The 17,632-nt window shown below is 45.6% G+C and overlaps 1 protein-coding gene across 1 annotated transcript in view; it reads right to left on the bottom strand.

Annotated features, from left to right (window-relative positions):
- The window catches only part of LOC310814605 (ADAMTS-like protein 1), a gene marked incomplete at both ends in the record, with an annotated part of 105,115 nt that extends 88,470 nt beyond the window's left edge, over positions 1 to 16,645 (bottom strand). The window contains one exon of the mRNA XM_083684100.1: positions 16,601 to 16,645. Within this exon, the coding sequence (XP_083540226.1) occupies positions 16,601 to 16,645 (45 nt within the window). The remainder of the gene's footprint in view (positions 1 to 16,600) is intronic.
- Between the last annotated feature and the right edge of the window lie 987 nt (positions 16,646 to 17,632).

Consider the following 17,632-nt stretch of genomic DNA (forward strand, 5'->3'; position numbering starts at 1 on the left):
TCTAAGGGCTTTGGGTCAGGGTCAATCAGGCAAAAGGGCATGACCTCCAGACATTTCACAAAATTCATGAAGGAATTCATACCTTTCTTACGTTCGCACCTGTGTAGTGACTTTGTAATGACTCAAGTAATAACATTGTATTAACAGGCTGTACATTGCTAATTACTTTGTAATTGCATAGTAATGCAGTTGAGCAGTTTGTGTTACTACACAAGTAGACTGTTCTTTATTCCACTCGTCAACTCAATATACTGCAAAATTACCTTATTACTATGTAATTACACCATTACTACACAGGTATAGGAGGGGAAACTACCCAAATCTCCTATCAATATACTGTATACAAGTGCTAGGAGAAGCAGTCTCAGTGTAACACTGAGCAGGACAAAGCTTTTACTTAATCCCAGTGAAGCCATTACAGCCATGAAACCAAAAATATGAGAGCTTTGCGTCTGGCTTGTGAATTGTTGGTAGGTAAACTAAATAATTACAAAAACAACTCCCAGAGAACTTGACAGGTGGCCTCAGGAGCCAACCCCCCCCCCCCTCCAAAACTGAACCAACTGGCCCCAAGTAGCCTTTCTCTCTTCCCAGGGATTAGAAAACTAACTGGACCCCCGGCGTGAACTCGGTGCCCGTAAACGTGATGCCTCTAGCAGGTGGACAGGTAGTGAGCGCTCTGTTAATCTTTAAGAGAGAGGCGGGCAGGAAGCAGGGAATTATGGGTCAACGGGAGGAGAAAGGAGAGGCTTCACACCGAGCAGGTGGGGTGTGGGTGAGCGATTTGACAGAGGGGCTCTCCTGTCCTTACCTGAGATGGTGGTTATGGTAGTTGTGGTGGTTGAGGGGGGTGGCCCTCAGGGAGCTCGATCAGCTGTGTAAGCCTGTGGCAGTGTCCCTAAACACAGCTGCCTCTGCCCCGGCACTGCTCTCCATAATATGTGAGCGGCGATATTGTGCGTGTTAAAAAGTAGCCCTACAAAAGGATTACTGCTTCAATTACACAAAGCCTTTGTGGCAGAGCAACAACAGATGTTTTCTTCCACTAGTTTGTTTCAGATTTCTCTCAGCCCGGGCCTGTTAACACTAGCAAACTTCAGATCCATAATATACACAATCCCCAAACCTAAACATGGTCGGAATCATAAAACCCTTTTAATTCTATATTCCTTTTTTATGGAGACAATTAAGGGTATGGAGGTGATAAAGGAGAGAGGACCCGACACCCAAAAAACGGTAACCCCAATCTACAGTCTTTGTCGAGTGAAGATGATGCCCAAAGATGGCGGAGGAACGGTCCAAGCGTCTCTCTTAATTGGACTGGTAAGGAGGGAGTGGATCCTATTTCGCCATATAAGTTAAAACAGAGAGGTTGGTTTCAGACAGTGTGAAGACGAAGGCGTGAGAGAGGGAGGAGAGGTGGTTTGGCCTTGATGGAAATCCCCTGCTTTCCTTGCGTGGCATTCCCTTGGTCTTTTGCGATGGGGCGGCTGGACGGTCTCACGCGAGGCGCCGCTGTGATCCCACGCCAGGGTGGGTTTATGGGGGCTAGGGTGGGACAGGGGCAGGAAATCAGGGAGAGGGGTCTCGCTGTACCCGCCTTAGGCTGTGGAAGAATCAGACCCAACCCTGAACCGCCCAGAGAACATTCCTGAAAGCTGGAGAGATGGAAACCTTACCTTACATTTGTATCTTGGCTGATATTTGTGGGATATTTCAAGATGTATCCCATATGCTGACTAAGTCTATTGATACTAATACTTAAGTACTAATCTAAATCTAGTTATCAGCTGTCAACAGGTCTCCTGTTGGATACGTTTGTGATACCTGCAATATAACGGATTTCAAGCTTTACAATGAACCAAGAAAAGCAGACAGACTGAAAAAACAAGGATATGTACCCATGGAAAACATGAATATAGCCTCTAAGCTATGCTGATGAGGAAAAACACAAAGGGACCCGCACAGAGAAGCACTGTGAGAATGTTTGGGTGTGCCCATGTTAATGAGACACAAGTGACCGCTCTGCCCAGCTTCTCTCACGTCATGCAGATAACTGGAGCATGCAAGTTCACTGAGGGCCGTGGACCCAAAATGGCCTCTTGTGTTTGCAGAGCAGGGGTCAATTGTCCAGTGAAACAGTGGCCCTCCTGCGACCCTCCACTGCTGGCCTCCAGATCAGAGCCTTTGACCATCTTCATGACGTCTTCATGTCATCCAGGGATGCCAATGGATAGGACAGGAAGCGGCTCCCACAGAGAGGTCCTTCAGTCCAGTGTGTGTGTGTGTGTGTGTGTGTGTGTGTGTGTGTGTGTGTGTGTGTGTGTATGTGTGTGTGTGTGTGTGTGTGTGTGTGTGTGTGTGTGTGTGTGTGTGTGTGTGTGTGTGTGTGTGTGTGTGTGTGTGTGTGTGTGTGTGTGTGTATATGGGAGGTTGCTTATGCCATTAAATCTGGTGGGCTCACCAGCCAGGCCCACTACAACTGTCTGAATTACAGCAGTGGAAAGACAAACAGACAGACAGACAACACATGAAACCTGGGAAGGGCCAATATGAATGGGTGGAAACCTTGTCAAGCCCTGGATGAATGCATGGTAAGTACACGCACATGCACACATACACACACACACACACACACACACACACACACACACACACACACACACACACACACACACACACACACACACACACACACACGCACATACAGTACACACGCACAATCTCTTTCCTACACACTCTAGAATAAAATAGATGTGGTGCCAGATAAAGTCTTTTTAATACTGCCAGGGTTGAAATTCCAGCACTCTCTCTCTCGCTCTCTGGATCTCACTCTCACTCTCTCTGACTGAGAGAGTGAGAGTGAAAATCATTCTGCCCTCTGTGGCACTGCTCCAGCTGTGAGTGTGAAGTCCACACCTTCCTTCTGCACTGCCCCTGTGAGGCTCTCACACACAGAATGCTCCATTTTAGAGCACACACACGCATGTATACGAGTGGTGTTTCCAGCCTCTGTGATTTGAGGAGGCAGATATTGAGAACCTCCTGTACCTTACTCAACAGGAGATTCAACCAGAGCGTATAAAACAGTGAATGAACACAGCACTCAGAGAAACCACTCTCACTTCTGTCATGTTTTTGCTACTAGTTACTCCTTAAAATAAAACCGTGGCATCTCAGCTGTTACCAGATTACACAGATTGAGTATAGCGTCCTTTCCAAACATTCTAACAGCTAATAAATCTATCCTGGATTCCCCTGTTTCCTCCACACATCGAACTGTTTTGACAGCTGGGCATTACTACTTTCGTAATATAGGTTAAGGTAGGAGGGTCTATGCATTCTTGACAGAGCAGTGGTTCAATCACAGGAAAGTAAAGGCACTTCTATCATGTGACTTTCAATATTAATGTGGGTATTGCTCCTTATGATCACTGTACATCTCCTATCTGGAGGCAGACACAATACTGTCTCTGATCACCACGCTACTGGTCGCTGTGGAAATGGTTCTATTCATCTTAACATCTCAGCGCTGTGTATTATTCTCTCCTATTTCTTGACAATTAATCAGTTTTATTATAGCCTTTTACATGAATATATATATATATATCCTTTTTTTTATCAACATTTTTCAATATTTTTTTCTCCATTTATCTCTCTTTCTCTTTCTCTCTCTCTCTCTCTCTCACACACACACACACACACACACACACACACACACACGCTAGCCGCTAGCCACTCAGAGGGCAACCTGTGATGAGCAGGAAGCCTGGGCCCTAAAGTAGGGCAGAGCCAGGAAAAGGGAGAGGCTGTGGGGGGGTCATGGGGTGAGACCTGGCCCTTGAGTGGGAGTTTAGCAAGTTAGCAAGCGAATGAAGCCTGATTTGAGATGTCATGCGTTACATATCTAAGTGAAGCCTGGAGCGCTGTGCTTGCAGTAGGAGCTGAGTAGCTAGACGGAGACTCAGGGGAGAGGATCAACCTTCTGTTAACGAGGCATTTGTGTACAGAGTCTCTCACACATGCATATGCACACTAACGCTGTACTCTGTGAATAAATACCACACACACACACACACACACACACATACACACACACACACACACATAACACAGAATATTAATTGGAACAGAGCACTGGAAGGTGGCTTGTCTGTACCTGAATCTCCTGAGGTTGCAACGCAGACACACATGGTTTCACAGGCGAGAGAGGAGCCCTGACTGATAGTAAGGAGGAGGCATTTTGGCACACAGTGTAGAACATGATCCTACATCCTACACTACACCTGGAGGCTGTGTCTCCCTCCCAGCCCGGCACGCACTAGCTAGACCAGACCGCTCTACAGCTGGTGGAACACGTGAAATCCCAGCCCCATACCTCATCAGAACATGGTTCGTTTGATTGTGTGGTTATGCCACAGTGTTTCACGCCATGTCAAAACGCTGGGTGTGCATCAATCATGAACGAAGATGAACTGTCTAAGTGCTGCGCAGTGGAGATTGTTCGCTTTCCTGAGTAGATGGCTGAATCCAAAGAAATGCCACTTTGAATCAAATGAGGAGTGTAATTGAACGTTAAAAGGTAACAAGTTCAACAGACAAGTGGATATCCTCCATGACCTCTCAATTGGTACCGTATGTCTCTCTCTCTCACCTTCTCGCAGACACTATGCAAACAACACAGTGCTGTACAGAGTTGGCGTGGATTCTGCTCTCTGATCACGCGATGATTTGCTCCTAATGATTACTTTCCCACGTGACGACTGAGGGGTCTCTACCTGTCCGACGGAGAACAGCAGCCAACTACATTCCTGCTGCGCCCTCATGTCAGTCAGAGCAGCCAAGCAAGAGACACAGCAGTGGAACCGTCTCTCTCTCTCTCTTTCTCTCTCTGTTTCTCTCTCTCTGTTTTTCTCTCATACACTCACAGACACACATTTTCTCTTACTTTCTCTCTCTATCGCCAAGTCATTGTTGTCAAATTAAAAATGTGTTAAATGTTAAAAATGTCAGGGAGTGTCCCTCTCTCTTACTCTCAATAAACCTCCTCTCTCTCACACTCTCACTCTTGGTTTCACTCTCTCTATTGGAGTGTGCCCTTGTTCTTTCTATCCACTGACGTGAAGGAATATCAGGAATATCAGATTGCCTCTATTGCAGATTAGGGGACTATATAATGGGCTGGAATGCTAGCTGGGTTATCAGATGGGAGGTGCTCCCTATTGTTTGGGGGTAAGGGGGGGGGGGGTGTACTAAGTGACAGGCTCTGTCAGACTTGAGGGGGGGGGGGGGGGTTCAATGACGTAGAGGGTTACATCTGTTACTTCAATGAGATACAATTCCAATTCGATCATTGAAATGTGACATTCATTTTCAAATCGCATTTTTGATTTCAAAACATGGAATTGACCCCAGCCCAGAACTTAGAGCTCTTGATGAGATTCCAAGGTGTTTCCGTGTTTGTAGAAGAGAGAAGAGCCTCGGAGAGGAGATGAAGAGCAGAGAGGAGGGGAGCACGTTCCTACTGCTCGATTGGCACCAGCAGTCTGGTAATTACAGGCATGAAGGGGATGAAGCACTTTAGTTTTCCAGCCGCGGCGGGGCTCTTACTGATCGTCACGGCATGTTGACGCGGTTGTTTGTGTCTCGTTTAGCTTTGACGGTCAAACATGACAATCTGTAAATCCTGAGCGAGACTGAGTTTAAGACGAAATGTTGTGGGGGGGGGGGGGGGCGGGGAGGGGGGGGGAGGGCGGATGTGCAGGCTTTTCCTCCAGCTCGGCACCAACATAAAAGATTCAGCGAGGTCCACTGTCTGTGGCCCAGATTGAAGACGGTGATTATCAAACATTTCCATCAGGTGTGTCGTGCTGCTAGATTTAGGTTGAGGGAAGCAGTGGCCCAAGAAGGCATGTGTTTTGTGTGATATTGAACCTTCATGTACCTATTGATCTCTCAAGAGTTTTTATTCATTCTTTTCATTGGGTGTGTTACAGCGGTTTTTGGCTCTGTGACGGTGTTATGACAGTTGTCACTCATCAGGTCACTCCCAGTTCACGCTGCCAGGCTGTGTTGATGCGCCCTTTCAGTCCTTGCAATAGATAAGACAGATAGGGGGCATCGCATAGCTGCTTTTACCCCACGACAGCCCGTGCTACACCATGTTAAGCAAGACCATTCAGCGTCTGTTTGTCTGTCAGTCTGTCTGTCTGTCAGCGTTAGGTGAGCTGATCTGCCAGTGCGGACCGCTGCCTTGTACCCATGTTTGGATCCAATCTGTTTTTCAAAGTCAGCTTCACGGGCCACCTGGCTACCACAATTCCAACTCTTCCAGCTATGAAATAGCAAATAATGTTGAGATGGAAGTGGAAAACAAAAAGGGCTTCTTAAGGGCATTACCTCCCACAGACGTGGGGGAGGAAAGAGAAAACAGAAGAGGTGGGCATGTGAAATGCTAAATGTCAAGTATGGTTTTTTTCCAGGTCCTGGATGCCAAATAGTTTTCAGGCAATATACCAGTCAGTGGTGAAGCAGGAGGGGAGGAGGAGAGAGCGGTGATAACAAATCACTAGACCTGAGACCTACAGGACATAACATGACATTGCTGGCTGCACAAGTTTAGTACGTATGTTCGTCTCTACACATTTGACATTAACAATCTCAGAACGCGGAATCTCCTCTCTCGATTGAGAATCTGGGGGTGCAGGAACAGAGGTGACAGAAAGTCCACCCCCCTAAAGTTTTTCAGTCTCGATGCCCCTCCTGTTCCGCCCTGCCATAAGTTTATGACGTTTAAAACAGGACACATTGCACGAAATAAAAACATGGAGTTACAGTAGCTGAACGTGTTTTCGATGCCATCATTTCACAGGTGAACAGTTTGCATTCAATTACCTGTTTGGAAAGAAATCTTGTGGAAATCCCCGCCTTCACCTACTCAACTCCTCTCTATTCGTCAACAGCATAGGTGGCGCTGGAAAATGTCAGTGGATGCAGCAGCCTCCCGGCGTCACTTCCATCCGGGTACGCCATCAGATTTAAATAGAGAGTCTGACTTGTGAGACTAAGCTGACATCCCTGCGCTGTTACAGATCTCCTGAGATCCCTGGTTACAGGCTTCATAAAGGTCCCTGTCTGTTTCCCACGGCCTACTACCTGGCCCATGTACATGTGATTGAACATACACATGCAGACATACACACACACACACACACACACACACACACACACACACACACACACACACACACACACACACACACACACACACACACACACAGAGGACCACACAGATATCCCAGGCAGAAGCTTCCTCTGAGGGGAGACCTGGGTCTCTTTACAGGGGCCAGAAGGCCGGGCCATGGCCGCCACATCTGCACTGTGTCACTGCTTACCCAGAGAGAGAGAAAGAGAGAGAGAGAGAGAGAAAGGGAGGTGTGTGTGTGTGTGTGTGTGTGTGTGTGTGTGTGTGTGTGTGTGTGTGTGTGTGTGTGTGTGTGTGTGTGTGTGTGTGTGTGTGTGTGTGTGTGTGGGAGGGGGGGTCTCCACAGCCTGGGTAATCCCTATGAGCTGCCTGGGAATGGAAGAGCAGACGAGCCCCTGGCTCCCAGGGTCACACACATGGCAGTCACAAGATGAAACACACACACACACACACACACACACACACACACACACACACACACACACACACACACACACACACACACACACACACACAGTTAAACACAGCAGTTAGCTTACATACAGTCAGTCACAAGAAAGTCCCGGGAGACTCTCCATCAACATGACAAAAAAGTCAAACACACACGCACACAAGCTTTGGTCACAAGATGATCCACTCTCTCTCTCTCTCTCTCTCTCTCTCTCTCTCTCTCTCTCTCTCTCTCACACACACACACACACACACACACCCTTCGTCACATGTACCCTGCCCTCTCTCCCTCTCCTCCACCCAGATTAAGAGGGAGCCGACCATGGTTATGACATGTGGCCAGGGCAGGGCTGAGTGGAATCTTAGGATCTATGGGATTCTCAGTGTGTGTGTGTGTGTGTGTGTGTGTGTGTGTGTGTGTGTGTGTGTGTGATGTGTGGGTATGTACTGTACATGTACGTGTGTTATTCATAGTCATAGGTCAGTCATTACTAGCCCCTCCATGGTGGGAGAGGATGTAAGGACCTGTAAGAGGAGGAACTAGAGAGAGAAAACTGCAGTCCATATCGTCAGCCCTCCCACCTGCCAAGTCCATGTTCCGTCAAGTGTGTGTGTGTGCATGTCTGCCTGGGAGAGTGTGAATAGGTGGTACGGTGTCTATGACGTTGTGTTGCGGTGGTGAAGGCCTGTTTACACAGAGCACATGTGGCCAGGGGAAGCAGATGTGAAAACCACAGGAAGCATCATTAGCCTTGCAAACATTCACCCCAACCAGGCGTGGAGACCCTGTCAGAGAGGAGCAGCCTTTTCTCTTTCTCTCTCTCTCGCTCTCTCTCTCTCCATCTCTCTCTCTCTTTTTCTCTCTCTCTCTCTCTCTCGCTCTCTCCATCTCTCTCTCTCTCTCTCTCTCTCTCTCTCGCTCTCTCTCCTTCCATCTCTCTTTCTCTCTATCCCACTGTGTGTCATATTTGCTGTTGTTACTAGTTACATGGATAGTGCTTTTGCATCAGGATTGGGTCCCAATCCAATTTTTTGGGGTGTAAGCACTAGTATTCTTTTTTGGAAGTTGTGTTTCTATCACCCAGGGTGACTCTGAGGACTTGGAGCAGCAAACTATCCATGAAGTCAGAAGTGTGTTAGATCCCGTCATTATTGAATCTGTTTTTTGTAGTGTACATGTTGAATTCCAAAAATTAAAATCTCAGCATAGAGGAGAGACAAGTGAGAGCCATAAAAGAGAAAAAGAAACGGCCTTTCAAACAGCATCCATACAGTATGTATTTCCAGTATGTACAGTATATTTCCTTGATACCCATGTCTTAGCACAACTGGCAACATGAACAAGCTGTTTGTGTTCTGTCACATGACAGTGCTATTTATTTCAGTTGCTTCTGATTACACGTCGTCACATTGAAAAGAAAAATGAGAGTGCAGAGATTTGTCAGTGCCAAATAGCTAAAAATGGAATCTAACATTAAAGAAACATTTGACGTTGAAGACAGCTTCAGTTAATTTGCTATAGACTCACGCTAGTGTTCCGACCAACTGCTGCCTTCCTTTTGCAGCGGCTAGCTGAGAACAACATTTGTGAGTTCTATTGTCCTGCGCGCCTACCCCCAAACCCCACTCTAGGTCCCAAAAATATCCCGTTGGCCCCAACTCAGGGTAGGGCCACCGAGACCATGGCCCAGAACATTTTTTTCGGGGTCTCAGAGATGGAAACACAAAAGTCTGCAACTTTAGGCCAAGCACTGGTGTTAAGTCCCATGGTGGAAATGCACCATTACAGTACATTCCCGTCTCTCCTCTCATCTTCACTCCATCAATATCCCCTCTTCCTCTGTTTCTACACTGCAGTACATCCCTCTCTGTTCTCTCCTCCCAGTAGTTACCTCTCTCTCCTCTATCACTCCATCAATATCTCCCTCTTCCTCTGTTTCTCAATCCCTGTGCATGTTCTTACTCTCTATGGATATTCTCTGCAACTCCTTCTCTTTCTTTCTCCTCTCACTTTCACTCCATTAATACCCTTCTCTTCCTCTGTTTCTACAGTCCATCCCTCTGCGTGTGCTTGCTCTCCACAGAAGTACCCTCCTCTCATCTCACTGTCACCCGGTCCCCCTCTCTTTCTCACTCCATTAATTTATCTCTCCCATTTTTTCCATCTCCCCTCGGTTTCTCATGTGTAGCTCACCCTAGTTCCATTCCAACCACTCTCTTTAACGTGTGTGCGTAAAGCCGCATAGTACATTGAAAGGAGGAGGGCACAACATTGTGTGTAATAGTACCAACAAATGACTTGTGTGTATAGACTTGATTGTATACTACATTTGCAATTCTATTCCATTACAAGGTTTAAATGATACAGACAGAGTTCATTTTCATTGTCATTAATAATGTGTTGATTGATGGCCAATGAAAACTATATTGATTTGTATTGATTGAATTGAGAACAATTGTGCAAATATGTGAATACTGGGAGATCAAATTTGTTAAAGAGTGTATGATAAAAATGTGTAAATATGTGAGCGACTGCTCCCCCAGCCACGGCTCGGGCCCAAACTGACACCAAACACTTTCCTCTGGCGACGTTGGTTAGTGCTGAGGGCACGGCACTTGTAGTGTTAAAGAGTTACTGAAGCGGTGACAAAAAATCCTGTTGAAAATGATCTCCAAAATGGACTAAAAAGTGTAAAAAATTAAAACTTTCGACATAAACCCAGTATTTTCATGTTCAGTCTAAATCGAGTCAGTCTGAGAACAGATGATTTTTGACACCTCTCCTTTCCCTGACAAATTTAAGGTTAGGCTTTGGATGGTACATCAGATCACACCTCCAAGAAACAAATGACGTTATCAGTTGCATTTTTTTTTTAAAGTGGAGGAAAATCAAGGCGAAATCAGCCAGTGTAGTCTGTCTTGAAGTCTTCTCTCTCTATCTTAAGACCTTATTGTGCAATCTTCCTCTATATTATTTTGTTCAACCTCCTTCTTCCCACTTTATCTTCCCAGATTTCATCGAACTAAATACCACATTATAACTGTATTCTTCCACCTCCTCCTCCTGCCTCTACCTACACTCCTCCTCTCACCCTTTAACTTCGCTAAATTCCTTAATCTTTAAGGGTCATCTTCATGAAAGACATTTTTGAGATGCTCAAGCACACTTACTCTTGCTCCACCCCTCGGTCTCCCCCTCTCTCCCTCCCTCACTCTTTCTCTTTCCTCCTCTCTTCCTCTCTCCCTCCCTCACTCTATTCCCCCAGAGTGACTGGCTGACCTCACTCCTACCGTACTCCCGACAATCCTCACTACTAACATTTCAGCCAGTTGGTACCTGCTCTCCTTTATAATTAGGCAGTGAAGGGGGTTGAGTGCTGCTGCTGCGCCCCTCTGGTTAGAGCGCTCACCCATGCTCCTGCTGCAATCCGGCTCTGGGACAGATCTCAGTTCAAGGCCGGGGCAGCGCAGGCAGAGCCAGACACATGCGCAAACGCAGAACAAGAGATGATCTGGGTTTTGTGTGTGCGCAACTCAATCTGCAGTCCAGATGACTGAGGGCCACAAATGTGGTTTGAACTCTCGTCCAGGAACACACAATAGGATAAAACAACAACGCTCAATCACGCTGATGGAGAGGGCGAACGCTCTCTAAAGACAGGGCCCAAGATGTTTCATCAAAGGAACAGGATGCCAGCGGCTCCGCTGCCAGCAGCTCTGTTGCTGGTCCCAGGTCCCAGGCCGAGCCCGGGACCAGCAACGACAAATAAACCTCATGATGAGAGAACAAGAACGTCGGGAAACACTGGAATAACACTAGGAGAAAAAAGGGCAGCCACTTGTAGAGACACAATGGAAGTTTAAAAGGCCATCTGCGCGAGGGGGGTGGATGGCCGTCGCAGGTGAACTCATCAAGTCGGAGAAGCCCTCTGCTGCCGCAGTGCCATCTGCTGGTGGCAAGTTGTCACTGAGGGTCAGTGTAGAAATAAATAAAAACATATAAAAAAGGAGACAACTGGGTACATACGGGTACATGCACTCTGGCACAATGAAACATCTGTATTTCTTTTTTTCTCTGAGGCATAGAAATATGTGAAATCCTAAACCACAATGGCTCATTATGAACTGAACTCTCATTATTGCGCTCTCAACAACATGCACTCCTGTTTACACTTTGGCCCAATGCCGCCACATGACTCCTCCGAGCGGTGCCATTTACTGGCATGGGCTGTTTTGGAGTACTCAATGACGCCATGTTAAGTGATGACCAGGGAAACAGGGCTATAGAATTCCACAGTTTTAGGGGAATGGCTCTGCCACCCCATTCATTTTGCCCTTTCTGATATCCATATGCTAGCCACAGTAAGTGCATCACTGTCCCCCTAGCTAACCTTTGTAGGTTAGGTTCACGCTCCTGACTCTGTTACCCACCTTGCCTAAGAGACACGGGAACATATTTCTTTACATTGACAATGTTAGTGTTGGCAGCACTGAATGTTGCTATGGGTAGTCTGTGCCTCACCTAAAAAAATAGCACTGCTTATTGCAAATTGAACCAGTTCCACTGTTAAAATGCTCCTTTAATGGGTGAGGAGGGACTTCCCGTTGGCTGCGGGATAAAAAAGAATGCCTGACCAACGGATTTCCCAGGGAGAAAGAGGGGCATCCTAACACATCCCTTCCCATCTGCACCTGCGCCCAGTGACACAGGAGGAAACTATGCAACTCTGCCAAGAATGACCGATGGTTTTCAATATGAAAAAAAAGCACTTGAAAAAACAAAAATTGGATGGCACCATATAAATGCCCTTTTTACCTTCTGAACTCAAAGCGTAACTGTACCCTTGGAGTGAGTGTGTGTGTGTGTGTGTGTGTGTGTGTGTGTGTGTGTGTGTGTGTGTGTGTGTGTGTGTGTGTGTGTGTGTGTTAGGGTAAGTCTCTCTCTCTACAGTAACAGGCTCTCTCAGTCCCACTCCTCAGATTAAGGCCAGATGGGAACAATGAGATGAGTATGAGGGCTTTAGCAGTGTAACTGAAAACACTCAATCTTGTTAACGCACTCCAAAACCTGGCTCCCCGGTCTTGGCCAGATGTTTCTGAGGCTTTTCTTTCACTTCTCTGATGGAACCCCTCTCGAAATTAATTCACTTCCTATTCCACTCATGTCTACAACAAAGTCACAATGAAAGCGAATTGGGTCTTTTGAGGTCTTTATGATCAAGCTGGGGGCTGAATGTTGTATTGTGAGGGTTGTTGATTGACATGGGGGATGCGGTCCCTCTGAGGGACAAGATGACCCCACTTACCCCAACCATCAACCCCTCCTCACTCTTGAATGTGCTGAATACACTGCGGTTGTAGGCGTAGAGGGACAATTTCTTCACATAATGACAGAATAGAAACTTAATTGCCTCTCAATAGTATTTGTGGCTAATTCAGCGTTAATTGCACCATGCAATAAAAGCAAGGCATAAACTGGACAAAACAAAAACTTAAATGCCTGTTTTGTATGTTTGTGGTTCATGAAACATTTTACACATACATTATTAAACACTTTAATAAAAGCTGGATCAAAGAAAACAAGGCAAACCAATTACTCCCATTAATATTTGTTAAAAATCACTCATTCACAACAATAGGCTGGGGCTGTTGAACAACCATGTACCTGAACCATATTGTTTCATAAGTGGAATTTAATCTCTTGTTATGTTTCACCCCCAGTGAGTGTACTTGAGAGCATTGGTAAAGGCTACACACAAGAAAGAAATTACATTTAGTTTGTTTCTCTCAATCTTCCCAATTTTAGGGAGAAAACAACAACACTGCAGTTAGTGAGATGGAGGGAAAGCACACAAACATTAGCTTCGGAGGACAAAGATTCGAAGAAGAAACCCGGGTTTGTTTGGAGTTCAAGAAAGCAGAACAAATCTCTCACCGAAGCACAGGGCTTTGCCATTCATTCCCCCTGACAGATCAACCCTGAGAACCAGCATTCAGCTAGGAGATTTCCTGTTTAAAATATGTAATATTTACAACAAATAACGCCACATGAAACTTCTAACCTGTCAATAACCAGTGTTAGTGGGAAAGCAACGTTCTCCAAACGTTCTGGTGAGGTTAGTCAACAACAGCCTAAAACCAGGATTGACAGAAAAACAAGCATTGCCCTTCCCTACACCCCTTCACCTCCCAAGAGGCCATTTAATGCCAAAAGTGCTCTTATCAGCTCTGTGTTGACCTTGGTTGCTTTCAGAGATGCTCCGACATCTTTTGAAGGTGCTGCCTCCCCTCGCCACGATGCACACAGCCTTATTCCGATACTATTCAGGAGAGGCAAGAACTGGGTTGGAAGGATTTGCTTTGCTGCCCGAGACGAGAAAGAGGAGAGGGAACAACGAGACCCTCCAAGAATCACTCGGGGTATGTCATTATGTCACCCACAAAAGGAGGCCTATTCGCTTCTTGCGGACCATTGATGGTTGCAGCAACAGGCTTTATGGACTTACCCACTACCCATTACCCCCATCCCACACACACACACACACACACACACACACACACCAACACACAGGCCCTTTTCCTTGCCCTCAGCAAGGTAAAGCCTCATCCCTTCACTGCCTCTACTCTGAGGAACATGGATGAAAAGAATGTGTCAAAAGGACCAAAGGCCCTACACTTGAGAATTGTCCTCAACAGAGAAGCCCCAGGAAGGCTGCAGTTGTTGTTCTTGTGAGGTCACTTTGTGTGCATGAGATTGGGGGTGTGTGAGGGCTGTGTGTGAGAGAGAGTGAGAGAGAAAGAGAGACTATGTACATTGGTGTGTGTGTGTGTCTGTGTGTGTCATCCAGTGCTGACCCACGGCACATAGTCCCTTCACAGCTGGGGAAACTGTGCCTGGTGTCCACAATACTGTTCTCACCACCGCTATAGCAGTCTACATCTTTACACCACACTACACATCACATATGCACCGCACTCATCTTCTAATCAACATTGTGTGTGTGTGTGTGTGTGTGTGTGTGTGTGTGTGTGTGTGTGTGTGTGTGTGTGTGTGTGTGTGTGTGTGTGTGTGTGCGTGTGTGTGTGTGTGTGTGTGTGCATGCGTGTGTACATGTGTGTCTGTTTGTGAGTGAGAGATAGAGAGACAGAGAGAGAAAAAATGTGTGTGAGAGAGCATATGTTATGGTGGGATGACATCTACATCTTCTCAGAACTGGAATGATTCATCGCAATGATTATGGTAATTTCAGTTCAGTTTTTGTGGGGAATCAAACCCACAATGTTGAGCACCAGTCAACACTCCAAACATCTGAGCCTTCTGAAGATCACTGATTATAACAATTATTTTACAGTTACTGCCTCCACTAAGAGTGCTTCGAAATGTTTTAAAGTGCCATTTTCTCAGTGACAAGGGCTGATTAGAGCACTGATGTTGTGATGTTGACACACTCAGCTGAAGAGCAGCAGTCAAGGTATCTAAGTGCCAAACCACCTCTAATTGCCAGGAGCACCTGTTACACTCCTTCACACACACACATGCTTCATGTCTCTCTTCTATCCGTCTCCCCAGCCTCGAAGAGGGGTGGCAGTTTGTTTTGCATATGACACACACAATTATCCTAACGTGACAACATGTAAATAATATTTACTAGCAGGCCACAGACCAGAAGGCTTAGTTCCTTTGTCTATATATAACATCTTCAATATAATCATTTGGTGTCCATAGGCTGTTGTATGCTAATAAATATGATTTATATGTTGTCTCGTTATTATAATTGTGTGTCATATGGAAAACTAAAGAGCTATGCTCCAGAGGTACATGGATAATGTGCAGCCTCTCTCCAATTGAGAAACAGGGTGTATTGATTGCAGTGTTGTGGAATCCCCATGAAATACAAACATGACCATTTTCAGGAGGGCTAGTGTCTTTTCTCTCCCTTTACCTTCAGGACTGGGGTAAAATTCATTCCATTCGGGTCAACTCAGGGAATTCACAGCACATGAATTGGGTAATAGTCACTATAGTAATTCTCACAGGATTGATTGATTCATGAATAAAACATGTCTTTGCTCTGTATGATAAAACTGCTAATTGTTTGTTACTGTTTCAGAATCATGTATCATTGCTAAGACTATTTACAGTATCTATCTCATACATTATGAGCAATTGGCCTTACACATGTATTTACTAATGCTATGTAATAAATCGTTTCTAAACAGACCATCACATTCTTGGACTTTCTATATTCTATTTCATTTTAATTCAAATTGAATGGATCCCAAGCCGGCTGACCTGCGCCCTACATTATCAGCATACTGTACAGGCACCACCTCCAGGCTGCTACCAGCTCAGCTCTTTGCGCCTCTTTCCTCTGCAACCTGCCCACCCTTCTCTTGGCTATCACCATCCCTGGACCTGCTCCAACCCCTCTGCCCACCCTTCTCTGGACAGGAGGTTAATGGACACAAAAGCTCTTTGATTTAGTCTGCATTATGAATCATGATTAATGTTTGAATAAATATCATCAAATGAGAACAAAAGTAGCTATAATAACAGCATTTTCACTTACAGTTTCTGAGAGGTGTTGCAAATGTGTTCCAATTAACTACAATAGGCTACAACTGTCAGCAGCCCATGATTGATAGTGTTCTGACTGTGAAGACTGAATCATTTGTAATTATGTATTAACAGTATTATTCAACACTTGTTCATGTGTGCAACATTTTCATGAGGAGTTCAATTAATTTCTAATTTTGAGTGCACTCTCAATCCAATGTCAAATATGGCATACCTAGATGGGAAACGAACATGCCTTTCAAAATAGAGGAAATGGAACAGCAATATTTTCTTTCTCTGATGAATAGCGCTGTAAATTTACGTGATATGTGTCGTGCGAGACGTGTCAATAACCGCGGTTGCTAAATTTAAACAGAATACATTCCTACCTTCACACACAACGCCAGGAAAAGAAGTCCCGCAGTCCCGAACATGTTCCGTGCCAGTTGTCAGTTGCGCCGGTTGCGTCCTGTGTACAGGAGGTTGTGATGAAGAAAACGTTGAGCCTGATTGCCTACTGCACCGGATTAGTAGGACTGCGGTCCGGAGTCGGGTAGTCTTGCAGCTCTCTTCAACTCCTTATTATAAACTCTCAGAAAAAGTTTCTTGTGACAACATGACACTTCGTAGTCGCTTCCAGAATTGTGTGCCCGGTAAACACGTTGTTGCTAAATTTATGTTTGCATACCAATCGCGCGTCAGTGAGGGGCTCTCCCACCTTACATTCTTAAAGAAACAGCCCTTACGCGCGCCTCGCGGCAAAAAGTGACAGATAGGTCTGCAATCCGCCACGCGCTAAATTATGTTAAAATAAACAAAACATAAATCTTAACCGAGGGGCTTTTATCAAAGACTATATGTTGTCTGTGCCGTGGCTTTATCACCTGCAGAGAAACTTCAAGAGCTCAAAAGACAAGAGATACACAATTAGTGTGATGCATGTCCTATATTTTAACATGAGCTGCACTCTACTGCATCTTTACCCTCAAGGCTATGACATTCTTCTCTAATACTCCTCAATCCACAAGAATCCTCCATCTTCAACTTTGACCGCAGCTGTGGAAAGTGGCAACCTCATTGTTACCTGCATTTATGTTGTATATGTCAACACTTAAAAATCTCCATCTCACAAACAACAATGTATTTAACAAGTGATGTCAGCACTCAGCATCATTCTTCTTAACCGTAATGCTTATGCGTGTCTCATCTGATTTTCTTTTCTGTACCTCATACAATTATTGTCCCTGACTTCAGCATCAACATACACCACATGAACTTGAGACCTTTGAAACATAGACTACAGAAGGGTCCCATGTCACTTTTGAAGAAGGCCACTGCAATAACAATGTTTCCCTGAAATGTCATCCCTGCTCAGCCAAGCTCAAAGGGCACAGCGAGATGCACTCTGAGAGCAACACAAT

Source organism: Argentina silus (assembly GCF_951799395.1).
Source record: "Argentina silus genome assembly, chromosome: 1".
In the NCBI taxonomy this organism is placed as follows: Eukaryota; Metazoa; Chordata; class Actinopteri; order Argentiniformes; family Argentinidae; genus Argentina; species Argentina silus.